This window comes from Botrytis sinoallii (genome assembly GCF_014898435.1).
Source record: "Botrytis sinoallii strain Bc 23 chromosome Unknown BSIN_028, whole genome shotgun sequence".
Taxonomy (NCBI): Eukaryota; Fungi; Ascomycota; class Leotiomycetes; order Helotiales; family Sclerotiniaceae; genus Botrytis; species Botrytis sinoallii.
The window spans coordinates 477,718-503,552 of record NW_024066055.1 but is presented as its reverse complement, the minus strand read 5'-3'; the positions used below and the strand labels follow the sequence as shown (position 1 = coordinate 503,552).

Sequence of the window (25,835 nt, the reverse complement as noted above, 5' to 3'; positions counted from 1 at the left end):
CGAAATATACGAAGCGGCAATGAATACGAAAAAAAGTTTGTTCAGAATTATGGAAAGTGTGTGATGTGGAGATCGCCAACCTTGAAGTACTTACAAGCAAGCCTCCTCTTTCTTTCCCTTTCGACATTCCCCAAGAGTATCTCGTCCGTAATTTTCCTTTTCTAAAATGTAATGCTAAACCTCCCTCATCAATGAAACTTACCAATATCATGCATGAACGCTCCTTAAATCCCAAACGTAGACACTAAAATCAGAAGGCGAATTTTTTAGAGGACATATTAAGTCAAACATATTCCCGAAAGACTTAGCTGTTTTCAGCACGACTCCTCCCCATAATTCTATTGAATACAACCGTGCTGTATCGAAATATCCGAGGTACCAAGAGGTTTATCGAAGTTTTCAAATGCGTGCTTTGAAAGTAATTCGAAACGAGTTCTGTGATATAATCTCGAGAAATCATTCCAATAATCAATTGTTGACAGTAACAGCAGCAACAGATTCCTCAAGGGATGTTTCAATCTTTCCATCTGGGACAAATGCGTACCTGGGCATCTTGGCCATTTTCTCCTCCGGACTCACTTCATTATCTGAGTATATCATTTTCATCGGCTTATCTTTCTTGGACTTCTTCTCGGCGACCTCGGTCTTTGCTTCTGGTTGTGGTCCTGGTTGAGCGACACTTTCAGGAGCAGCAACGGCTTCTGGAGTTTCGGTTTTTGATAGATCGACAGAGTTCCTATTCGGAGGCTTAATACCTGCCTCTGCCATTCTGATAATTTTGTCAATATCATCATCGGCATCTCTAGCCGCACCTGAAACAAGGTCATCAACAGTAGATGCGTTAGTCGAATGTTCCCCAAGACCTGGAGGATGAGGATAAGCTGATGACGTAGCTGAATTTTGATCTTGTCCATTCCATCCATTGCCATTCCAACCGCCCTTTTGATGCATTTGTTGCATCTGGTATGGCGGAATTGGCGGTGCACCAAATGATGGTCTTTGGGGAAGACCAGGCGCTGGTGGTAGACTTGGGGGTCGATTAGGAAGGCCACCATGTGTAGGTGGAGTGTGAGAAGGTGGTGGTTGATATCCGTTAAACGACCCCGGAGGGGGGGAGCCAGCACCATATGGTGGTGGTTGAAACGCATTAGGTGGATATTGCGGAGGGGAGTATTGAGGTTGATAAGCTGGTCCGGGAGGTCCGGAGAAAGGCGGCTGTTGGTTATATGGCTGTTGGTAAGCTGCCGCAGGTTGACTGTATGGTTCTTGAGAAAATGATCCATAACCCGCACCTTGTGTAGCACCATAAGAATTTTGGGGAGTAGGGAAAGGAGAGTTGTTCTGTTCATGGCAGTTAGTATTGAGCTTGTTGGAAGGACTTCAGATAACTTACGAATGCACCGGGACTTTGTGTGGCTGCCAAAGGACTTGCGGCACTAGAAATGCCAGCATCTAATGGTGTAGTTCCACCACTACCGCCATTTGCTGCTTGTTCAGCTTTCCGCGCTTTGTGCTCTGCTAACCTTTTCTTTAAATCTGCTGGGGATTCCACCTTTGGCTTTTTTGATTGACCACCGCCAGCATTGGCAGTTCCTGGAGCAGGATTTCCTGTAGCAGCACGACGATCTTGCTCCGCTTGATAGAAACCTGCAATTATGCGTTGATTATGTGCTTGAACCACATCTTCAGGAATACCTTCCATACCAAAGATTTCGACCTCGAGACCCTGTCTATTTGGAAGAGAGTTGTCGACACTTGCCAAAGTTTCTTTATGCACTTGATTCATATGAACGGAGAGTCCTGCAGATTGCTGGTTAGCTTGAATTAAATGGTGTAAGTTCGGACCAGAGATGACATACCTCCAGCAGTGTTCAATCGTCGACCACATCGTTCGCATTTGAAATGCTTGGCTTTTTGATGGGAAATGAGAATTTTCAAATCGTCGAAATCTCGTTCGCCTATGATGGGAGAATTGTTAGCATCGCGATTGTGCGATGATGGGAATGGTGGCGATACTTACAATAATAACACCAAGGGCGAGCCAGCAACTCCTCGATATCGGGATGACCGCGCTTCTTTTTCCCAACCATTGTATTGATTGAATTAGAGAGGTAGTGAAATGAGAAGTATCTTTGAAAAGAGAATTAATGATAAAATGCAAGACTTAGTATTAAGTAGATAGGTAGGGAATTTACAAGAAGCTGCAAAAAGATGAAGCTGGCGGCTGGCTGGCTGGTTTGATAGATTTCGTATTTCGGCAAATGGGCTTTCCCAATCCGAGATTGGTGCCATAATCACGTGAGCTACTCGAGCTTGGACCTTTTCGTGCGCAAACATAAATTTTACTTTTTTTTTCAAACATCTGAACTTCAACACCAAGGTATTTCATCTCAATGACAACGAAAACCTCAATGTATCGAATATACACAAGCCCAAGTCCGATATCTACTCGATGTCATCCCCATGAAGGAGAAAATCCTCCAACTATGGGCCAGCGTAAGTCAATGCGTAGGATCGAGGTGCAGTGAGTTATAGAGCGTTCCTTCATCCGGCTCAAAATGCCATCAACAATAGCAATACCTTGATCAACCACTCAGCCTTCATTGGCACTCATAGATGAGACTCTTCTTTGAAGAGCCTTTCAATATCTTCGCGTCTTGTGTCGAGATTGAATGGAGGTTGAAATAAGGTATGATCTTTCGGGATTATACCTTCACAAGAGGATATATTGCAAGACTAATCAAAGGACCTTCATAGTCCATACTCCTACTCTTCATGAGAGCCCTACAGGAGTGTGGCTCCTTGCGTACCTACATCTTACTACCAAATAATATTCATGTTTGTCATTGCCTACTAGAATGATCATAGACGACGTGGTTCCCCGAGTGTGTAGTGACTGTACCCTCTTTCCTCCTTGCTACTGTGCCGATGTTGTTTTGGGACACAGTCGCAAATTTCTATAATCTGGATTATCAAGATCGCTGATGAAGTTTCTGACTTTATGGCATGTGAGATTACCATTCCTTCAAAGATCAAAGAGAGAGACTACAATGCTTGATTTTTACATCACTCTTGAGCTTGTTAAATAGGTGTTTCCAGCATGGCTCACACAACATGTATTCTGTTGAGCCCCTGGAACCTTTACCGAGAGTCCTCTTCTAAGGTAGTCCACGGGTCTTTGATGAACAAAGATTTGGGAATAGCTTCAGATACCTAGTTATCAGACTTTCTCACTGTTTTCCTATAGATAGATGTAAAACATGTTTAATCCTTCGTAACCGTGCACTGCAATTGGATCACATTGAGCCCTGCCAAGACATAAGGTAAATCATTGGAAGAAGCGGTGGGGTGGATCTAATTCATTGAAGCTTATGCTCTATTAGGTAAAGTCAGCAGCGGGATTGCGAAGTGATTGATGCTAATACGATAAGAACTCTCATCTATTTTGATACAAGGACTGAGGGAATCGTTGATAGTAGAGATTCACACAGGAGTGAGTGATATCGACTTCGCTAGACAACAAGTTCCTCCAATGTAACTTGATAGAATGATGAGAATAGTAGGGGTGATAATAAAACTAATCGGCGTAAATGATGTATTGTCTTTATAGCTCACACACCATATCATCTCCAATCATCAAAGCACAATCGAAAAACAATATCCGGGTTCTGGAACAAATAGCTACGAGGTGAATCCAAAAGCTAATTAGGAAATCCAAAAACATCAACCACAACTGCATTATATTGGTCGTACGTCTAATAATCTCCATTCTTTTGTTAAGTATAAATCATATGCACCATGCTAATTATCTATATTATCTAACAAATCCATATGAAAATCAAGCTTTCCAATGCTTCGGTACTTTTTCCCTTATCCACAACTTCAAATGTTCCAACTTGTGCCAAGTAACGTCATCCCGTAGATTAGAACTTTCGTCTACAATGCAACTTTGGAAAATACATCATCATAAAATGGGTATTGGACATGTTGAGGTCACAGACCTACCTCTGTTCTACACATAATACATATAATATAGTCCAGTGAATTTAATGAATCTTACTATATTCTCCGTTCATCAAATACCCTCTTACCCTTGATTTTAATTACATGGCTCAAGTCTTCAAACGAAATCTGAATCCTCTCAAATACAACAATCTTACATCAACCCCACATACCAACTACCTCCGAATCACCCCATTGACTTCAAAACAGCAAGCAATTATGTCTTCCGATAACCCTTCCCTTCAGAGAAACATCTCTTCTGTTCACAAGCGTACCAAGCCAAATGAGAAACATCCCAAATTCGGACATCTACCTCTCAGTACCAGTGGTCCTCTAGAATGTGCTTTAACAGGCACTGCACTGCTAAACACACCTTACCTCAACAAAGGTGCAGGCTTCCCGGCAGATGAACGTAGGAAGTTTAAGTTGACGGGATTATTGCCGTCAAATGTCTCGACTTTGGATCAACAAGTTAAGAGGGCTTATGATCAGTATAGTTCAAGATCAGATGATTTGGCGAAGAATACTTTCATGACTTCGTTGGCTGATCAGAATGAGGTTCTATATTACAGAGTAAGTTCTTCATCTTTCTCCAACAACCTTCGTCTTGCACCTGACTGCTCTCTTCGGAGGATGCATGTCTCGAGGTATTTGGACGGTCACGTGTGAAAGGCATGATCATGAGGATCTGTTCTGACTTCAACCCAGTTGATCCAAGATCATATGAAGGAAATGTTCTCCATTATCTATACACCAACAGAAGGCGAGGCAATCGAGAACTATTCTAGAATATTTAGAAGACCTGATGGTTGTTTCCTGAATATTGATGACACAGCTCGAATTCATGATGATTTAGCCCAATGGGGTGGACCAGAAGATATCGATTATATAGTTGTTACCGGTATGTCAAATGCACACAATCTCTCACAGCAGAACTGATACTCCATAGACGGAGAAGAAATTCTCGGAATCGGAGATCAAGGAGTCGGTGGTGTCTTAATCTCAGTTGCGAAACTAGTCCTCACCACACTCTGTGCTGGTATCCATCCAAATCGTACACTCCCAGTTGTCTTGGATTGTGGAACCGACAACGAGAAACTTCTCAACGACGATCTATACCTTGGTTTGAAGAAACCTAGAGTGAGGGGCAAGGAATATGACGATTTTGTTGACAAATTTGTTCAAAATGCCAGAAAACTTTATCCCAATGCATATATCCATTTCGAAGATTTCGGACTTCCAAATGGTAAGATAGATCCCTCTCACTGCAGCATAATATACTAACAAACTTATAGCTCGAAGAATCCTCGACCGATATCGTCCCGAGATGGCCTGCTTCAATGATGATGTCCAAGGAACTGGATGTGTCACCTTGGCAGCCATGATGGCCGGTCTTCACGTGAGCAAAGTCAAGATCGAAGACACACGAATTGTGATCTTCGGTTCTGGAACAGCTGGAACCGGAATTGCAGATCAAATTCGCGATGCCATTGCAGCAGATAGTGGAAAGTCCAAGGAAGAAGCCGCCAAACAAATCTACTGTGTAGATAAGCCCGGTCTCCTGCTAAAATCCCACGGTGACAAACTTACTCATGCACAAATCCCGTACGCACGTGAAGATTCCGATTGGAAAGACAAAGACCACGGTGATCTTCTCCAAGTCATCAAAGAAGTCAAACCACACGTCTTGATTGGTACCTCCACAAAACCCAAATCTTTCACCAAAGAAATCATCCAAGAAATGGCCTCCCACATCGACCGACCTATCGTCTTCCCCCTCAGTAATCCTACCCGTCTCCACGAAGCCGATCCAAAAGACATCAACGAATGGACCAAAGGCAAAGCTTTAATAGCCACCGGCTCACCTTTCCCACCCGTTAAGTACGAAGGCCACGAATACGAAGTCGCAGAATGCAATAACTCGACCTGTTTCCCCGGCATCGGTCTCGGATGCGTTCTCTCCCGCACAAGATTATTGAGTGACAAAATGCTAGTCTCAGCCGTCAAAGCGCTAGCTGCTCAGAGTCCGGCATTGAAGAATCCGGATAAGGGATTATTACCTGATGTCGCTGATGTTCGCGAAATCAGCGTTCGTATTGCTAAAGAAGTAATCAAAACTTCGGTAGAGGAAGGTCTGGCACAGGAAAAGGGTATTCCAACTGAAGATGGAGATTTAGAAGAGTGGATTAGAGAACAAATGTGGGATCCAGTATACAGACCATTGAAGCTTGTGGAGAAGGAGACGGCGAGCAGAAATGCCAGTGGTAAGAGTGGAACTGCTGATTAGAGGTGGTGCGAGTTGCTTCTTCTGTGCTACTCTCTGAATTGTGGATTCGATATGAGATGATAGATTAGATATTACTTTTTGATAGTTAATTTACTTTACCATGGATTGTGGCTCGTTGTTTACTCGTAAGTGAAATGATCATTACCCTGGTGTAGAAGTCTGAGGGGTAACGTAGTCTTTACAAGTATGGTGCGGAATTCCGAATTCCTTGGGCGCTTCAAGACCAGACTGCAATAGTACAGTAAACACGGTGCATCATGATAAATATCTCGAGCGGAGGTTATAAAGTATGATATGAAGTTCAGAAGTTACAATTCCATTTACTGAACCACGCTATCTATGTCATAATATGCGAGCACTGTGTACAACCCCAAAGTTCTAGGGCGCATGAAGGCTGGACTGCAAAGTTACAGTAATCACAACTCGTATGATAAATATTTCAAGTGCAGATTGCATGATACGATGTGAATTCCGAAGTTACAATCTCATTCATTGGACCACCCTATCTACGGTAGGAAGAATATGCGGTTGGAAATATCATCAAAATAGATACCACATCATCAACATAAGCAACACAAACACCCCAAACCAAATAGCCCCAAGGACAGCCATATTATATTGTCTTGCGCAGTGAAATGATCTACAATGACTGTTCCGCGGTAGACTAGGAAGTCCACGAGAATACAAGAGACGATCTGGATCTATGTCAAAAGAATCAAACAGAGAGACATTGAAGCGACATCGGAACATAACATGAGGAAGATTCTTTTGACAGAGAGGTAGAATAAGTCAAAAAGCATTACTGCAAGGTGTTGGCACTACAAAACAAGGATTTCAGAAAACCAATTTTGAATAGAGTGGTTTTCACACATTGAAATCTCATGTTGACCGTACCAGTTCAAGCTGCAGGAAAGTGTGATAAGACGTGGAAGCATACGTACGCTGTGAACCTTTGACCTGAAAACATTTTTCTCGGCCGCAGCCTCTACATTTACCATAGAAGCATGTGCAGTGACGACATCGACGGACAATTCATCGGGAGCCCTAAGATTGTGTTAGTGATACAGTAGCAAGTATGATGTTGATGCAGTCAAACTTACACGGAAGCCGCTGCAGAGTCGTCGACCTCAGCGTCAAGCCGACGATTGCCTCGGGGAGGCCTCAAATTTCGATGAAACTAAAGTAAGAAATAAACGTCAGCCGAAGTGCCATGGCTGAGTAAGATCACCATCCTGTCAACCAACTGTACGTGGCCAAGTCATCATTTCAATAGAACACGGAGAGTTGAGGTGCACCGGTACCCCGTAAAAGCGCACCTTGAAGATGTGAAGCTACCACTCGAGATTCACAGCTCGAGTGTCGGGCCAGATCGCTATATGACGTTTCCGCCGAGCGAATATCACTAGTTCTCATAATCTGATAGTTATCCCCAATCATGTGTAACTGACTACAGTCTGCGTTGGCCAAGGAAGTCCCCCCCAAACACGGGACCGCTGGTTTAGACCCAACCACAATGGGTATCTAGAGGACGAACATGCCTGGCTACACCACCAACCAAGTCCCTAATTCCTGAGAATCGAGGTAGAAGAGAGAGATGGACCAGAAAGAGGTAGGAAGGAAGCAGCTGTGACCGCCTCCAGTTTTAGACGCTCCATGACCCGAGATCATGGACTGATGGGGATGGCATATGGGGAATGATTGACAGGTAGTAGGGAAGATGATCTTACCTGTTCAAATTCGTCGTCAGACATTTTGATGTTTGCGTAACAGCCCTGGAGATATCTGTGATGGTGATGAACAATTAGCGTGTGAGCTTTTCTGAAGAAGGTGGAGTATCATAAGAGAGTAATCGTCTTGAACAAGGTAAAGCATTGTGGAATGATTGGAAGAAAGGAGAAACTTACCAAGAATAGAATGGGATGTGTGTAACTACAACTTCCCAATTGACTGGGAGGTTGGTTTGTTGTGTAAGGAAGAAGAAGAAAGATTGAAAAATCGGGGAGACCAGTCTCTTAAATAGACACTTCATTCCTGCTCGAATGGACAATCGTAGTAGACTATTAAGTTCTTTCCCGTTCTGTTGAGATACAAATTCACTTATCCATGGTTTCTAGCCAGTGATAGCAGAGGGATCGTTGAGTCTTCCTTGATTTGAGCCCTCTGAGTCGCCGGCGATATTCACTTCAATGGCGCAATGGATCGTCCAGCAACTTCTTGAGGGTGAAAAATTTCTCGCACACAATTCTTTCAAAGTTATCAAAATTATCTCATTGGCTTGAAAACTCGTTAAAAAAATTTGAATCTATCATCGTCGTCGTCGTTATCTCATTTCCCAACCTCCCGTGAGCGGGGTTTCCCGTATATTTACTTCGATGCCACGATCTCTTTGTTACATTCAAGACCCTCAAGGTAGAAGTCTCTGCACGCACTTTAGAATCCCTCGAGTTAATTCCTTGATTGGCTTGAATGATTTCGGCATTGAACGATCGTTATCTTGTTACCGTCATCCCTCCTTCAAGCATCACGAGGTACTCGCTCATATGGTGTGGGTTTTCACACCTATATTTCATACTTTGATATTCCATGCGAAAAAGTCTTTGCATGCACACATTAATGATTGAGACTGATTATATGATTGGCTGCCAAGCTTTGTAGAGTGAGCGATGCTGTCGCTGCATCGCCGCTTCACTTTCTAGTCTCTCATGTGTAAGTTTTTTCCTTTCAAGAAATTCACTTGTATATCAGACGTTAAAAAGTTGTGCGTGAAAACTCTGCAAGCACTGCGAATACCTTGATGGTTAAAGGTACCAAGGTGTCTAGGGATGGCGATCGCCGTCGAAGATACTGGTCTGGTCATCACTGTTTATATTCAACGCAAGAAGCTTGGATAAGAATCCAATAGGTAAAGCATAAGATATTCGCAAGTTCAAAGATACCTAATATTTGGGCAAGTAGTAAAAACGCTTTTGTAGTGAAACAGAACCATGTGGAGGTATCTTAATACCAGTGTTGTGAAAGTAAACATCCTATCTCCCGAGAACCTCACCAGTTAGCTGAGAGGTTGATATGGTCCATGTTGTGCCTGTAAACTTCTTTCCAGCTTTTGAATCTCCAGATTGCACATGTCAAAGTGTTTTAGCTCCCCGTAACCCATGATTGTCGTCGGTCTTGCCTGGACCCATCGCTCTCCTGAACGCGACGTTGCGTCAATCTATCGAAGTGTAGGGATAGTAGTCGACTGCTGAGTGATTCTTAATTTGAGTGATCGGCTGATATTCAATAATTACCCTTTTCTTTCCCTTCAGACTCCGCTGTTCCTGCGCCTCAAGCAAGCTAAACACTGGATTCATATCGGCTGGCCAAGTAAAATCACTCCCCACTAAGGCGACTATAGTCTCAAGCCCATGAAATCTTTTCAACAAAATCTCAGACATGTCCTGAATGTTGGAAAAAGACTTTAAGCAAACACGTTTGATGTTATTCCTCTGAGTCAATGATAGGGTGGTTAACACCCTTTGCAAGGTATCCATATCATGAAATACGAAAGTATTTCGGTCGTACATATTATATGTTTTCTCTTGGTATATCTGTCGACATACTCGCCAAAGACACGTCACTGGTAGATTCTTGTAGTAGGCCAGACCTCCTTTGGTGTACGTTCTGTAACGTATGCCATTACGTACTTCAACATCACGTTGAAAGTGGTGATAGAGTACCTCGATGACTTGGGAGGGAGGAGATAGTAGGTCATAGATTTAAGTTCGAATCTGAGGCGGTAAACTTAGGAAGGGCGAGAACGTTTGATTGTTTTGTATGCTATTATATTCTCCCATCAGTAAGTAATACCAAAGCAAAAGGCATTTATTCCTTACACTGGTTTGAGTTCCATAGGAAGGCCAGCTTTTCGCCCTTGGCCCCGCCCCCGTTTTCGCTTTAGCTCTCTTTTACCAAACCGTTCATCCTCTCCATCAGCTTCTCGAGTAAATGTACCCAACAATAACCATTCTCGCCGCTGACTCACTCTTCCAGTGGCTGTCAAGCCTGGTGGTAGAACTGTGAATACTTTTCCTGATGCTAAATCTGTACATCTTGTTTCTCCAATCCTTTGACTGGGTACTTCTGTGGGACTAGTGCTTCTGATTGCAGATAGATATGAATGATAGGACAAGAAAACGGCATTTGATGCTAGATCTGTATAACTTTTCTCTCTGACCCGTTGATTGGGTGGTTCTGCGGGACTAGTTTTCATGATTGCAAATGGATATCATCGAGATCAGTGTGGTAATGATCGTATCGTTACAGTAAGCTGTTAACATTAGATGTAGGTTCTTAGGGGATTTTGCGTCGAAAACGAAACAACAAACACTCTCGACCTACCTAGTAAGCTTGACTTCGCGAAAGTAGCAGCGTAAAAGATGCTAACCGAAATATTGCCTAGAATGATTTGTCCAACAATAGATTTGCAGCTGCTTCATTACCCGTCTGATAAAGAAGTAACTCTAGTTGAAAGTTGAAAGAGATGAGGATTGAAAAGATGTTTGAAACGGAAATGCGTTTGCTTTTCGGCATGCTACATGTTGCAGCCTGGTCATCACGTGCCAAGGGTATGAGTTGTGTAACCTCTCAGCACGTCCAATAAAGTGCTCTTCGCCTCTGTGTCCAATTCATTTCAAACGAAGAAGCAAACTCGTTTGTTGATGCTACAGAGGCGCGCTATAACGAAGTCAATCTACCTCCATTGCTAATCACTCCTTACTTCCATCCAATTATTGTCAATTTTTCAGTATCATATTGGATAGTGATATTTGAGCCAGATAACTTCATTCTTCATATATTTGTGCAGCTTAGATTGATTGATATCTATCAGAACTACTTTGCCCACCGAAACGCAGCTTTAATCAAATTGTTGTGCGTTATACAAGTCGAACTCGCAAAGATGAGAGAGTTCAAGGTGTCGTCTAGTCGTACAAACCTACCCAGACAGCGTGTTGGAGAGACGAGATGGACAGAGTTGAAGTCGAAAAAGGTTCTTCGATCCTTACCATTTCCAATATTTTTATACGCGGGAAGACAAAGGCCACCTCCATCTTGGGGCGTAGAGAGGGATCTTATGACTGAGGAAGATGATTCCAAACATCCAAAAATTCAAATAGGACCGGCTTCTGCCCCGCAGAGACTGTATGGAGTCACTCCACTTCTGTGAAGATTAGCAACTGATGCTAGAATAGTTTGCAACGGGATGACAAATGGTTTGCATTTTTCCCCCTCCCACCAGAAGTACGCAATCAGATTCACAATTTACTCGCACCTATTCCTCAGTACGTCATGGTAAATTATCAACCCCACGAATGCCGCTGGCGACAGCAAAATCACATCCGCTATAAGCAGTGGATCAAAGGTGGCATTTTTTACCAACAGCAATATCCTGTCACCCGTCTTTGGCTGGTGAGCCGACAGTTTTACCATGAAACCAAACACATCAGTCAGTCTGGCTGGAGTTGCAACACCTTTGGATTCAAAAATGACTCTGTTGCGACAAAATTTGTCAGTCATGTATCTTTGCAGCAAGCGAACTCTATTCAGAACATCAGCTTTGGGACAATCGATTCTGCCAGAGAAGTTTATTCGTATACCTGGGGCAAGCTTGCAGGGCTGGGGCTTATCACGATTTGTGAACATTGGTCTTCCAGGGTGCCCCATATTGAGCAGCTGATAAAAGCAAATAGATTGCGCTTTGGGGCCACGTTCGAGCTTGATCTGAAGTTTAAATACACGTCCAATGAGGATATGAACCGTATCTTCCTCCAGAAATGTGCACTCAAGTCTACCTACCGCGCTAGGAACTACCGGCTTAGTGGAGAGGAAAGGAATTTATGTTCTAAAGAAGACTGGCGATGAATGGGAGGCAAGCGATTATGAAAATAGGCGATTGAAGATTCGAAGATGGAAGTTTGAACCACATTATCGCGAACTCAGTAGGAACTGTGAGTTTTGGTGATGGGTTACTCTATGAATATGAGTAGTGTGCTGTCTATCGAGTTGTGTTAAGTAGTCATCTTTTGAATCAATATTGGTATCGATACATCTCAATAAAATCTCACATATATTCAATGTCACCCTGACGGTCTTTAATTATGACTGGTCTAGGCTTTGAAAGTAATTGAAAGTCGAAATGGCTTGAGTGATTTGAGAATAAAAAAATTTTTATGCTATGGAGCAAAGACGAATGATTCAGTGCTTCAATATTATTCATTTTTTGAGTTCTTTGAAATCGCATACCACACTTATTCAACAGACACTTACATTTCCAATATTACCCTCCACACACCCTAAAATTAATCTGTCCCCGAGAAACTAATACTCTTGCTAGTTTTCCCCGCTTGCGCGACATCTAACGCAACATTCGTCGCCAGCTTCTTTTGCTGTGTTGCAAGTTCACTCGAGCCTGATTCTTCGTTAGCATCATCTTTCAACCTTATCCTCTACCCCAAAAGACACGAAGAGGGAGCAACTCACTCCCAGCATTTCCCTGTGCAGTCTGTATCTGAATCCTCAACACATCTGTCTGTAACTTCAAGACCTTGTTCTTGATTTTCCCAACTTGCAACGCAGCACCAGCGGTAGAGCTCGTTCCACCTGCAGCATCAATAGCATCGTTAAAACCACCGGTACCTACTTCAGCATTCTCGGAAATCTGAGCAGCTTTGGTTATTATAGCTAGATCAGCAGCGGAGACACCGGCGAAGTTTGAGGCATCAATCTAGGGGTTTGTTAGGAGCTGAGACTTTCTGAAGACGGGAATAGACAAAGGAAAGTTATGGAGAGAGTGCGTACAGGAAATTTGGCATTGACTTCCGCCAGAGCATCTCCAGCTACTCCGTCAGAAACTTGGAAGGCGCTGTAGTCTCCCGCAGTGAGAACACTAGCACTTGTGGCTTTTGTGGTAGCACGTTTGACTGTATCGATTGGTGCTGCGAGAGTTGCTACTGAGAGCGAGAAAAGAATTGCGAGGTTGGAAAATTGCATTTTTAGTATTTATTAAATATTGAAGGCTGGCCTCAAAGAAGTTCTATGTATATAGATATCGGTATATATGTAAAGGTAAAATCAATAGAATTTAGAAACGGAACAGTCTACAGCACAGCTGAAAAGAATGTATGAATAGTAAGAATAGAACAATGAATGAGATGGAAAACATAGTGAAAGAATGAAGTGAACTTATAATAAAATAATTGCATTATCACATTACTTCATCTTATCTTACTAACAGATGAAAACAATCAGACGAACTATCAAGGCAAATTCATCCGAGACATCGGACTGCTTTGGCCAAGCGAGCATGAAATGCTCCAGTGAAATTTATCTCATAGAAAACCGCTCGCATCACCTTGGCGATGAAATTAAGAGTTAGGGTGAAATGGAAATAGAATGTTACACTGGCAAGAATTTTAGAGACAGTTGATGTGTGAGATTCCCAATAAGCTCCTGTTTTGACAAGGGTTCTTCAGGCGAAGGGGTTTTGCGAAACCCCAGGTTCTCCTCCGGAGATGTTTGGACCACATTATAAACTTTTGGCGCTAGCAAAGTTTGAATTTAACTGCAACACTGAAAGCTATTCTGATTCTTTTCTGAGACCTTGGTATTCTTCCACCGACTTGAAATGCCGAATATGTCGATGCTACTAAGTCCATCAATGTTCGCAAGGTACATGAGCACCCCAGAAAGGTGAAATGAGATGGAAAAAATATTGTGTTTTCTTTATCCTTCACCAAAGTAGACGAGCGCACTTGCATATCCAGCAAATCCATGAGCTCATAACGATATGTATACAAAACAGGGTATCTAAACATTAAACAGCAAAAGGCAACTGACCAAGTCACAACAACTTCATATCCATAATCAATATCTACTCCTCGCCCCACCCCCCTGATTTTCCTTCCATAAACAACAAATACTCTTGCTTTCACACCATCTCTTAACCTCTTTCGGAGCCACCTCCCCATCCCAACCAACTTTACCCAACGCTCCCGTATTCAGCCATGATGCCAAATCTTCCAGCACAATAGGATCGTAAAGCAGTATTTTCTCATGCCAGCTTGGATTTGAGGGATCTTGTGATGGTGGCGCACTGGTGATGGCAGTATAAATATGAGTGAAAAGTTGTGCTTGTTGAGCCTCATCATCTTGATCGTTTTTAACAGGAGATAATTTTAGAGCTTTGGAAGCTTTCCGAATCTGAGATGGAGATCTTCGTGGCGGTGAAGGTGTCATAGGGTGATCAGAATCAGAGACATCTTCGATGGGTTGTTTTCCCTTCTTCGGCTTTTTGGGTGTACGAAGCTCGGAGAGAAGGATATCATTGTCCATTTCCGAAATTGCTACTGAATCTGTAATTTTCGACTTCGCCTTCGACTTGATAGTGGTAGTATCTTTGGTAGACTGTCTACGACCTCTTTGAGAAGAAGAAATGCTGGATTCGACTTGTGTGGATGAGCTGGCTACAGCTTTAGAGATTTCCGATGGCCCTTGAGACGTGATTGGTATGTTACCCTGCAGGACACCTAAGGCCGGACGGTTCTGACTCTCAAAACACTGAACCAATAAATCAATCATCTTTTTACGACTTTTGATTTGTTTGAACTTATATTTCTGAATTTCTCTGGATAGTTGTGGCGTAGTAAAAGATTCATAGTCAGGCATCTTAGCGGTTGTAGTTTTCTTAGGAGTAATTTTGGTGACGGAAGTCTTGGGATTTTTCTTTTGTGTAGAAGAAGTAGAGACATCCTTGGAAGAATTCTTAGGTTGAAGAGGGCTGTTCGACAGTTCCAAACTGATGGCCATCTCAATCGGTCCCATTTGTCTCACTGGAACTTGAGTGGAAGGTGGTCGATTATCTTCAATTTCATCAATATCGAACCACTCGTTCTTAGCAGGAGTGATCCATGACGATGAAGGTTTTTGAGAAAGTATTATTCTGTCCGGCTTTGCAACAGGCGTTTGTGCCAAGTCTACCGTCTCAATATCCATCAGATCCCCATGATCATCACGCGCTGCGATGGACCAAAGATTTCGCTTCGCAGCTATTACAGCCTTCGCTCTTTCGGCTATTTTCGTAGGCGGCGAAATAAAAGGATCGTCATAATCATCTAATGCATTCGATGCTTGCATAGCATCATGCAGGTCGCGTAATAACGAAGGTGAATCCTCTCTTGCTAATTGACTTGAAGTTCCAAATACAAAATCTTGGTTACCGACTTGCTTAAGCGCAGATTCTGGGGAGAGAAGAATTGGTTCTTCTGCGGAGCCCTTTTTCGATTTCGATAATCCTTTTACTGGACTCTTTGACCTTGGTTTGGAGGGCATCTTGAAGCCATCACCTGTGACTTCTCCAGAGGCTGCATTCGGGAAGTATTGAAGCAAGGGCGCAGGCGCATTGTTAATGGTATCATCATCTTCTGTTGTTGCATAAGCAGAAGTTGCAAGGTCCGTGAGAGTTCTGGCCTTCTTCTTCACAGCCTTTTCCTTTGCAGCTTTTGTACCAATTGCTGTAGGAATATTGGTATTAACCAACTCGATTAGTTTCCGTTTCCTTGTTGCAGCAGCTCCATTAGATACACCTGAGGATATCCGCTTCTCAATAGAATTTGCCTCACTACTGCTGAAACCAAAACTTCCCAATAGTTCTGTAAATCCTTGATTGGAGCTCGAGCCGCCAGCTTCTGGACTATCGTCATACTCAGCTAGAACTTGATTCGATTTCGGTGGGGTCCAATTCTTTCTTCTCTTGACCGCCTCAGCTAAACCGAATCCTTCTTCTGCAAGTATATCTTCGACGACAGGAATAGATGCAAAATGCTTGCTGACTTTATCAGCTTTGGGAGTTTCGATCTTGTCCGGATTCGAGGCATTGGTGGTCTTAGTCACTCTACCCTTAGGCATCTTAGGTTGTGCAGTTGTGTCCGCGTCCGATTTCTTAGCTCGCGGCTTCCTTACTGCTTTCTCTTTTGGTATGGATTCACTTCCAGCTTCAACATCGATTTTCTTCGCCCTGGGCTTGCGCGGAGCTTTCTCCTTCACCCCCTCACATGTAATATCATCGGCTTTCTTAGCTCTCGGTTTGCGCACTTTCTTCTCCAATGCCGCCTTTGGGGCGTCTGGCACAATTGCACCCGTAATACCCTCATCCTCTCCGACTCCTCCAAGATCACCCGCTTTCTTAGCTCTGGATTTTCGTGGTTTCTTTTCCGGAATCGTCTTCGTACCCTCTTCTATTCTATCCACAATTCCTTCCACAACTTCCTCTGATTCATCCTCACCCTTCTTCTTTGTAGTCTTCCGGGGTGCCTTTGTCACTTTCTCAATTGGCCCATCTTCCTTCTTCGCAGCGGGTCTTCGTGGAGCTTTGGGCTTCGCAGTCTTCTTTTGTTCATTTTCAACATGTTTCGTCGTCGTCGCTAGTGATCGAGCGGTATCAAATCCTTGCAAAGATCCAGAGGAACCTCTTCGTAATAAAGCTGACGCGCTCGTGAAGGTGGCTGTCGCGTCTAAGGGAATAGATGCAGCACCACTACCTCTTTGAAGGTTGGGGATTTTCTTTTGATTGATCATTTCCTCCAAAGAAGGTAAAGGTGGTGAAGATGCATTGTAAGATACCGATTGTCGCGGCGGCGAAGAGGAAATAATGAAGACATCTGTAGTAGCCATATTGATACTATTACATGGAGGAACTTTGCGCCAGGCGCGATGTCCTAAAAGTAGAAGGCGCAAAACTGCTGATTGAAACTTTCATATAGATATAATGTGAAACTCTAAGGAAGTGTACTGATACGTCAATTCGTAATATTGATACTTGTTGGTGGGCGCAATCTTCACTCTACAGAACCTCGATCTTTGTTTACGAATACGAATAAGCAGTTCACGCCACTGGTTTGAAACCTGACTCGAAAAGTGCGCCAAGTCACATGTCAGTTGTTCCAAGCCGCCTACAATTGATGAGCCACATCACATCAGCCATGACAACCTTGAATATATGGCACCAAGTCAAAAAAACTCTCGCTTACCATAAACCCTCATTTTCCAAGCCCCACGATCGAATTCCAATTTCATTCAATCTCGACGACATCAACGCCAATTTAAGAAATCCCTAAACCTTTCTTCTTCTCACCAACCAACAAGTCGCAAAAATGGAAAACGACAAGGGAGAACTCGTTGATCTTTTACGTTTTTACCAATTTTCGATATGCGCTCACAATTGTTGCGTGGGAAGGTCTTGAAAATGGATTCTAATCTTTAATTCTTCATACAGTTACGTTCCACGTAAGTGCAGCGCCACCAACCGTATCATCAAGGCCAAGGACCACGGATCCGTCCAAATCTCCATCGCAAAGGTCGACGAGAACGGACGCGCTACCGGCGAGAACCAAGTTTACGCTCTTTGCGGTTTCATCAGAGCTATGGGAGAGTCCGATGATTCTTTGAACAGATTGGCTCAACGTGATGGTTTGTTGAAGAACGTCTGGAGTGGTCAATCCCAAAGATAAATTCGCACTATTCGGTTCTTTCGGTAGGATTTCCCTCGACTCGATACGATTTCGATATTATAATTGTTTGGATTCGGGACTGATTGCTTTGAATAGATTTGGGCAATTTTTCTGGCTGGGATACCTGGGAAGGATGGGGATTGAAGGAATAGAGGACGTACATCAAGTGAAGGAAGAATGAGCTTTATGGCTATCATATGCTGAAATAGTCACTTCACATCTGTGATTACGAATCGACGATACATTCCACATCCAACAAATTTATTTTCTTTCTTGGTGACGGTGATAATGATAGTGTGTGGAACGGAGATTTCTTTTAACGTTTAGCACCTTTCGCGTTCCATACCGGCTTTTCGAAACTTCTCGGACCACACTTCAAAGTGACACACTTGTTCGAGGAGTCAGATTGCTTTTTTGATGGTTTTCATTAACCCATTTAGCAGGACAAGCCGGAGAATGATATTTATACTGGCCTTCTGATGAGCTGTGACGTTAGAGCATCTCGTTGGAGCACAGATACGGGTCTGACATTTTTTGGAAGGGATATTATTTGGAGGCCTCTTTTATCACGATTCTTGATGCAATAGAATGACGAGTGTCTTCTGGTTGGGATCAAGCTATCTGCAAAAGTTGTCATAGTTGATTTGTAGGGAGTTCGATTCTTGTGGAAGCATTACTAATATTTATGATTCCCATTATAAGACAATCTGAACCCAATTACTAGTTGAGGTGCTTCCTAGTGACAATTAAATCTGTCGGTTTTCCTTGGATAATATCATAATTGTCCCTCATAACTGGATCGTCTAGTCATGCTGTGCACATTTGACCGCATTATCCGCCTACCCAGCACACATAAGCATTGATGTTCAATACATTCTACGTTATCTGCTCATTTTCTCTTCCATCTCAACGCGTGAGAGAAAGGAGAACATAGTACCATTAGAATGCACCGCCGAGACACGTTGGCACGACATTTTCATTTAATATTCCAATTCCAAAATCTTATTGTCGCCAAAAAAAAAGGAACAGTCAAACTTTTGGGACGGACTCGCCTATTTGACTGCTTGGTTTGTGGAATATATCAAATGTTGCTTCTTACAATACGCAGCCGAAATAAATATTGAGAATTATTTGTAATGTGGCTTTTGCTTTTAGAATACTCATTGTAACCGTTTCATATCTCAATGAATTCTCAGTGATATGTTCGATGGTATACTTGTGATAGAGAGAACAGAATGGGGAGGGAGATATCTGTGAGAGGAATGAGAGTATTTCCCGCGATGAGAGATGTGAAAGGGACGCGTGTGGAAGGGTGCACCGGGAGATAAAAGTAAAATCTACACTTGACACTTTACTTATAATTTTGCGAATCAACATATTCAATAATACATTCCCTCGCCGTCTTTGGATCGAGATAGAAATGAACAACCTTTTTATGTCTGATGCATCATTGATAGTTAGCTGTGCTCTTCTACAGGTTACGTAGTAACATTCCAGAATTGTCGCTTTCTTGCCCTTAAAACCCCCTGGGTAACCTTACTGAAGGGCTATGATCAATAAAATCCAATATAGATCAATTGTCATATGCATACTGCATAAAGATACACGAGGAGATACCATCTGCGTCTTGAACACCTCAGATAGAGATTCCCGCGTCCACAAATATATGTAAACACATACAAACTGATTTATATATTTCTGTATGTCGACGATCCACAGGCTTGGGTTTTGATGTATAGAAACGCGGTATCTGGAAGTCTAATAGAGGAGGAAGTGCAATAAGATTAAATTTCAGAACACACTGTATATTTCGTGGATTTTCTCCAACATATTGTTATATGGGCTTCTTGGCCATGTAATGGGGATGAGGACTTCTGGGTAGACGAGCGGAGAGTAAGTAGATGAGTAAATATCAACTTCTCTTATTCTTAATTTTCCGATATCCTCGACTTCTAATGGATTGTGGAGTGGTCTAGTAAAGTGAATGCACTGGTTGGGGAGGCTTTGTAGTTTTGGTTGATGGATGGTGAATGATGAATGTAAAGCGAGCGAGTGATGGGGCTATTGAGAGTTCTATGATATTATATGTAATGGTGATGAAAATATGGCCTGAAAACATTGAGGAATAGGAGTTCAGATTAAGGTATGTTGTGTATATGGAGGGAGACAGATTTCGTATGGAGGTTGTATATTTCACGGGTTGATGTGATAGATTTTCGTTTGTTGTTCGAGATACAGAAGATTGAGGATTTATGGTAGATTAGATGATACTTTATAGGGGAATTGAGCTCATGTTGTATAGGCTATGTGTGTGAGAGCGAGGAAGGGGACAGACAGGAGGGGACATTGTGGGAGGGAAGGAGAAGGATTACATTTGTGTAGTATTTATATGTAGAGAGAGAGGGGGAGGGAGAGACCTAGAAAGGAGTTAAATATTTGGAATAAATTTCTAGATTAACCATAGATTTTGGATGGCGTGAGCTGGATGCTATATGTATCTCTATTCTCTCAACCTAGCTTATGTCTACTACTCTTTAGGATACTGAATCTAGGCAGTCGACTTTATCCTCAATATTCATCATAATACCTATGTTCGTTTAGGTTAACAACATTATATATCCTTACATTCGGTTCTAAAGAGCACTCCTTTTTATAATTATATATATCCACTACGTTTTCTTCAAAAAGCCGAAAAGTAGCGAGGCAATATAATTTATGTACTTAATATGTTCGAAAAATCGAGTAAATGTATTAGATATATTATTTGACATTTTTATCATCTACATGTAAATAAAAAAGAGGATATGTTTTTTCTAATTAATCCGCAAGTAGATATCGTAAAGTAAGACCAAAATTGTCCTCTATCAAATACCGAACTCTTCCCCTGCATTTAGATCGACGCTAGCTCAAGATAATCAATCGCTTATCTACTTACTGTCGCCAAGCCTTTGTCTCCCGATTGACAGCATAGTGACGTCTTTGACCTTGGATCGAAAAAGCACGCGCTGGTCGCGTTGAATCTCGTGTTCGGAAAAATCCATTTTTCTTTCTTTATTGTGTTGAAGTGATATATCTGTATTATATGCATTGGCGGCGACTTTGAAATAAGTAAAGAAAATTTGATGTTTTCTCTTTCCGCGAGAAATTTATTTTTAAAGCAATCGCCATCAAGATTGACCATTTCACAACAAACTATTCTCTCCCTCTCTCAATTCCTCGCAAAACCACAAACACTGCATCGAAACTGCATATCTACCTCTCAAATCCTCAATATGTCCACCAGAAAAGCAACGGCAGCAGCATCCGCCAAACGTAAAGCTAGTGCCACTCCAGAACCCATCTCCCATCTGAATGGCTCCAAAAAGAAAGCAAAAGTCAGCGACGATGACCACGATTTATCTGAACTCCGACAACCGCATCACAGCGCAAAAGAGGCGGAAGAAAATGGCATTGTGCTGAGGAAATACTATCCCCATGAAATGTGTAATCCGCGCGCCATCGCATATAATAATAACGAATTGGAGAGACCAATTGAGGCTTTACACACTGCGCTTGCGGAAACGGAAAAGGAGAGGAAGGGAATTGATAAAGGACGGGAATGTGTGGTTCATTGGTTCAAGTGTGATTTGAGGACGAAGGACAATACGGCATTGTGGATGGCAAGTCAAAAGGCGAAAAAGTTGGGGGTTCCTCTTGTGGCAATGTATATTGTTAGTCCTGAGGATTTCGAGGCACATTTAACGGCGCCGGTACGAGTGGATTTTATTTTGAGGACGTTGGAGATTTTGAAGAAGGATCTGGCGAAATTGGATATCCCGCTTTATGTTGAGACGATTGAAAAGAGAAAGAAGGTCGAAGGCAGGATTCTGGAATTATTGGGGGAATGGGGATGTTCGCATCTCTATGCGAATATGGAATATGAAGTCGATGAGTTGAGACGAGAAGCTAGGATGGTGAGAGCTTGCGTGGAAAAGGGTATCTGTATGGATGTGATACATGATACGTGTGTGGTTCGTCCGGGAGAATTGAAGAGTGGACAGGGAAAACAATATGCGGTTTATACTCCTTGGTTCAAATCATGGGTGGCGCATGTTCATGAGAATTCGGATCTTCTCGAGCTTTTCGATGCCCCGGAAAAAAATCCTTCCAGTGCGCGCGGAACTTTTGCAAAGTTATTCGAAACGGAAATTCCAGATGCACCAAAGAATAAATCTTTGACAGCAGAAGAAAAGGAACGATTCCGATCCATGTGGCCAGCAGGTGAACATGCAGCCCACGAACGACTCTCGAAGTTCGCGGATGAAAAAATAAATAAATATGGAGACCATCGAAACTTTCCCTCCCTAAACTCTACCTCTTCCCTCTCAGTACATTTCGCATCCGGAACCCTATCTTCCCGAACCGCCATCCGCACCGCGCGCGATCACAACAACACCAAGAAACTAAATGCCGGGTACCAAGGAATCCAAACCTGGATCTCCGAAGTCGCGTGGCGAGATTTCTACAAGCACGTTTTAGTCCACTGGCCCTACGTCTGCATGAACAAACCCTTCAAGCCCGAATACACCAACATCGAATGGGAATACAACGGCAGCCACTTCAAAGCCTGGACGGAAGGCAAAACCGGATATCCGATCGTCGACGCCGCCATGCGCCAACTGAATCACTGCGGCTACATGCACAATCGCAGTCGGATGATCGTGGGTTCTTTTCTCGCGAAACATCTCCTCCTCGATTGGAGAATGGGCGAGAGATATTTCATGGAACATCTGATTGATGGCGATTTTGCGAGTAATAACGGGGGATGGGGATTCTGCGCTAGTACGGGGGTAGATCCGCAGCCGTATTTCAGAATCTTTAATCCGCTGCTACAGAGTGAAAAATTCGATGCAGAGGGTGAGTATATCCGCAAATGGGTCGAGGAGCTGAGGGGGGTCAAGGGAAAGGCGATTCATGAACCGTATGGAGATAAAGAGGCGGCGAAGACGGCGAGGAAAATGGGATATCCGGAGAGGATTGTGGAACATAAGGTTAGTAGGGAGAGGTGTTTGAAGAGGTATAAAGAGGGTTGGGGAGGGCGAATGCGTAGGGTGGGTAGTAGGATTAATAGTATTTGGGATTGGTGGGAAGTTGTATCATATAAATACAAATTAGTAGTGATAATGAATCAATACATCAACGAAGTAAAATAAAGTAGATAAAAACACAACTTAATCCTCCTCATCAATCCAAAATCTAAAATCCAAAGCCCTAAATTCGAGCGCAGCGAGCAAAAGGGGGTTTGGGGGCTTGCCCCCATGAGGAATAAATAAATAAATAAATAAATAGCTTTGATTAAAATATCTACGGATATCTACTCTGATATGGATGTAGATAGATAGAAGAAGAAAGGAAGAAAGTCGAGTAATAAAATCAAAATCAAAAGAGTCGGGTATCTAGGTAATCGAAAAAGTATTGGTATTCGCTTATTTAACTCACCTAACTACCTAGTACCTATCTACCTACCTACCTAGGTACATACGTACAAACTAGGTATGGTATGGTATGGTATATATGTAGCTATCATAAAAAGCTCGCTCGCATACAAGATATCAAGATGTAAAAATGCAAAGATGTAAAAATGCGATTCAGCCCAAAAAACAAAACAAAACAAAACAACCCAATCCAACCCCATTCATCCATCGCTATGCAATGCAATATATCAAAAGACCTTAATCCGTATCATCTCATTTCATCATCTCATTTCATCTCATCTCATCACGCACCAAAAACCCCCTTAACTCTCCTCACCAATTCCCTACCCATTTCATTTCTTCCCTCTCTCGTTCTCCCCACCGCATCTCGATTTTCATAGGCTCTCCTCAAAAGATATTTCATACACTCCCCAGTAGTTCCCCAAGTCAAATACTTATAAGCCTTTGGAATATCCGTTTTCAGATGCGATTGATCTTTTCCCCCCTTAGTTCCGCCAATCAATTCATTGATTCCTCCATGAACTGTAACTTTTGAATCCTGAGCATGTGAAGAATTCATCGATTCGGCTAATTTTCCCTCCGCGACAAGTTCGCAGGATACTTCATCTGCCATACCTTGCAATTGTGCATAGCATAATTCGATTCGCTCTTCGCCCTTCTCAGCCTGTTCGGTACGAATCGCCTGTGCCTTTCTAACCGATTCCAAATTGTGACCTGCGAGCGCCAAATCCACAGCTTGGAATGTTTTTCCCGCTCCATTTTCCGGTTTCAGAATCGCATTGGGAGTTTGACGAATCAATGCCTCGGCAATGCCATCATAACATTCATCTGTTTCGCGTTTGGTATCGTGGATTAATTCGCGAGGATCCGATCCCATGTACGCGCCTCGAACTAATTTGACTCCGAGGGTGAAGTTTTCCTTTTGCGCAATGGCCATGTGGTTTGCGACGACTTGGGGACAGGCTTTGAGATATGCTTGATAAGTGCCATAGATAACTGCTCCTCCTTTGCCGGGCTTATTATATCTCTTCATGTATTTCAAAGTCCAAAGATCAATCCCCGCTTGCACAGCAGCATGTTCCGCATCAAAAGCTAATTTGACACCTCGTTCTGCACCCAGAGCACAAATATCATCAATCGCCTTTTTGAGTGTATCATGACAAACTCCCTTTGCTTCCAAAGCTTGTAGAGCTAAACTTCCCGCTCCAGTAACCTTGATGGAAACGAAATCTCCCGGACCAGCTAATCGAACAGTCGCCAAAGTACCTTCAGCCCAAGGTAAAACTTCATTCTTGACACACTTCTCCACATCGATATTGGCACCTGGCGATTTCTCAACTTCTCTTGCATAACAGAGAAAAACACCTTTGAAACCAAGATCTTTAATTCCGCGAACCGTCTTTTGAACTTCGGCGTGGGTTTCACCAGCACAAAATTGTTTGTAAAAGGTATTTTTGAGGAAGAATCGTAAAACGGGATTGCGATCGGGTGATAAGATGGGATTTTGAGAATGGGCGAGGATGGTCATTATTTTGAGGGATGGTGCGAGAAGTAACTATTGTTAAGAGATGGAATGGTTAGTAAAAGTTTGATATATAAGTGTAACATAAGTAGTAAAGAAAAAACTAATAAAACAGATCAAAATGATTAAATCAAAACGATTAAATCAAAATGACGCTCCGCTGGCCCTCCGGGAGCCACTGCCGTGGGGGCTTTTTCGCTTCGCTCTAGAATTAAAGGGGGAATATTTAAGGTACCTAGTAGATAAGACTTACAGGAGAAGAAGAAATAGTATTGATAACCAAAGATCTTACAACATTACTCAGAGGTAATATTGACAGCGGACTAATCTTTGGCATAGTAGCTGATTTAGATGTTGAATCCGTATTGGATTGTATTGGATGAAGAACATCGGAAGCAGCAGAAGCTGAAGTGGGACTTCCAGTATAAGTAGATTGAAGAGGGGATGTTCTAGAAGATAATCTTCTATAATTTGAAGGTGCAATCAGGAATGGTCTTCGAGAACATAGTAATGCTTTCCGAGATATTAAGTTCGACATGATGGAAAGTGTGAAGGAGTTTTGAAGTCGATAAATAGACAAACAAAGGTATCAATACGGCTTTATGTTTCTCTTTCTGTGGTTCGGTTTCCTCTAAGTTGCGCAATGAATACTGACTGACTGCGAGAAGGACTGATATGTACAAACAAACAGGAATGAAGGGAAAGAAGAATAGAGAAGGAAATCAGGATCGATGAGGAATTTAAATAGGAAAAGAGAACTTGGGAGATACAAAAGAATTCCAGGGGAAAATGAAGAAGAAATCAAAGCAGCGAAATCGGAGGTGTGAGTGAATGGTAAGTACGGTATCAACAATCAATAATCAAACATATACAACACAGCAAAGAGACGAGGAGGGGACATGGAAATGGAAATGGAAATGATGAAGCTTATCGATAACCCCAAACCAACATGCCGTCGACAACCATGAGATCCAAGCTTATCGCGAGTATATCAGGATATCCACTTTGAA

General features: G+C 42.6%; 9 protein-coding genes across 9 annotated transcripts; 4 read left to right on the top strand and 5 right to left on the bottom strand.

Moving 5' to 3' along the window:
- Window positions 1-468: 468 nt before the first annotated feature.
- EAF02_010952 (uncharacterized protein) lies at window positions 469-2,090 on the bottom strand (the record flags this gene model as incomplete). The annotated part of the gene is made up of 4 exons (XM_038907000.1): window positions 469-1,341; window positions 1,394-1,800; window positions 1,860-1,958; window positions 2,021-2,090. 4 exons carry the CDS (start codon window positions 2,088-2,090, stop codon window positions 469-471), a joined length of 1,449 nt encoding a protein of 482 aa, XP_038753290.1.
- A 1,782-nt stretch (window positions 2,091-3,872) lies between these two features.
- Window positions 3,873-6,394, top strand: EAF02_010951 (uncharacterized protein). Its single transcript, XM_038906999.1, has 4 exons — window positions 3,873-4,575; window positions 4,711-4,903; window positions 4,952-5,248; window positions 5,298-6,394. The coding sequence occupies exons 1-4, from the start codon at window positions 4,108-4,110 to the stop codon at window positions 6,287-6,289; spliced, it is 1,950 nt and encodes a 649-aa protein (XP_038753289.1). The 5' UTR covers window positions 3,873-4,107; the 3' UTR covers window positions 6,290-6,394.
- Window positions 6,395-10,044: 3,650 nt separating this feature from the next.
- Window positions 10,045-10,538, bottom strand: EAF02_010950 (uncharacterized protein; the record flags this gene model as incomplete). The annotated part of the gene is made up of 2 exons (XM_038906998.1): window positions 10,045-10,105; window positions 10,162-10,538. The coding sequence occupies 2 exons, from the start codon at window positions 10,536-10,538 to the stop codon at window positions 10,045-10,047; spliced, it is 438 nt and encodes a 145-aa protein (XP_038753288.1).
- A 687-nt stretch (window positions 10,539-11,225) lies between these two features.
- Window positions 11,226-12,369, top strand: EAF02_010949 (uncharacterized protein; the record flags this gene model as incomplete). The annotated part of the gene is made up of 2 exons (XM_038906997.1): window positions 11,226-11,467; window positions 11,518-12,369. The coding sequence occupies 2 exons, from the start codon at window positions 11,226-11,228 to the stop codon at window positions 12,185-12,187; spliced, it is 912 nt and encodes a 303-aa protein (XP_038753287.1). The 3' UTR covers window positions 12,188-12,369.
- Window positions 12,370-12,624: 255 nt separating this feature from the next.
- On the bottom strand, window positions 12,625-13,315 carry EAF02_010948 (uncharacterized protein; the record flags this gene model as incomplete). Its single annotated transcript, XM_038906996.1, has 3 exons — window positions 12,625-12,734; window positions 12,806-13,049; window positions 13,124-13,315. The coding sequence occupies 3 exons, from the start codon at window positions 13,313-13,315 to the stop codon at window positions 12,625-12,627; spliced, it is 546 nt and encodes a 181-aa protein (XP_038753286.1).
- Window positions 13,316-14,188: 873 nt separating this feature from the next.
- On the bottom strand, window positions 14,189-16,993 carry EAF02_010947 (uncharacterized protein; the record flags this gene model as incomplete). The annotated part of the gene is made up of 1 exon (XM_038906995.1): window positions 14,189-16,993. The coding sequence occupies one exon, from the start codon at window positions 16,991-16,993 to the stop codon at window positions 14,189-14,191; it is 2,805 nt and encodes a 934-aa protein (XP_038753285.1).
- A 479-nt stretch (window positions 16,994-17,472) lies between these two features.
- Window positions 17,473-17,981, top strand: EAF02_010946 (uncharacterized protein; the record flags this gene model as incomplete). The annotated part of the gene is made up of 4 exons (XM_038906994.1): window positions 17,473-17,555; window positions 17,595-17,788; window positions 17,826-17,852; window positions 17,926-17,981. 4 exons carry the CDS (start codon window positions 17,473-17,475, stop codon window positions 17,979-17,981), a joined length of 360 nt encoding a protein of 119 aa, XP_038753284.1.
- A 3,120-nt stretch (window positions 17,982-21,101) lies between these two features.
- On the top strand, window positions 21,102-23,236 carry EAF02_010945 (uncharacterized protein; the record flags this gene model as incomplete). Its single annotated transcript, XM_038906993.1, has 2 exons — window positions 21,102-22,859; window positions 23,207-23,236. 2 exons carry the CDS (start codon window positions 21,102-21,104, stop codon window positions 23,234-23,236), a joined length of 1,788 nt encoding a protein of 595 aa, XP_038753283.1.
- A 30-nt stretch (window positions 23,237-23,266) lies between these two features.
- EAF02_010944 (uncharacterized protein) lies at window positions 23,267-25,728 on the bottom strand. Its single transcript, XM_038906992.1, has 2 exons — window positions 25,079-25,728; window positions 23,267-24,858 (listed from the first exon to the last, which is right to left on the bottom strand). The coding sequence occupies exons 1-2, from the start codon at window positions 25,361-25,363 to the stop codon at window positions 23,587-23,589; spliced, it is 1,557 nt and encodes a 518-aa protein (XP_038753282.1). The 5' UTR covers window positions 25,364-25,728; the 3' UTR covers window positions 23,267-23,586.
- Window positions 25,729-25,835: the final 107 nt, after the last annotated feature.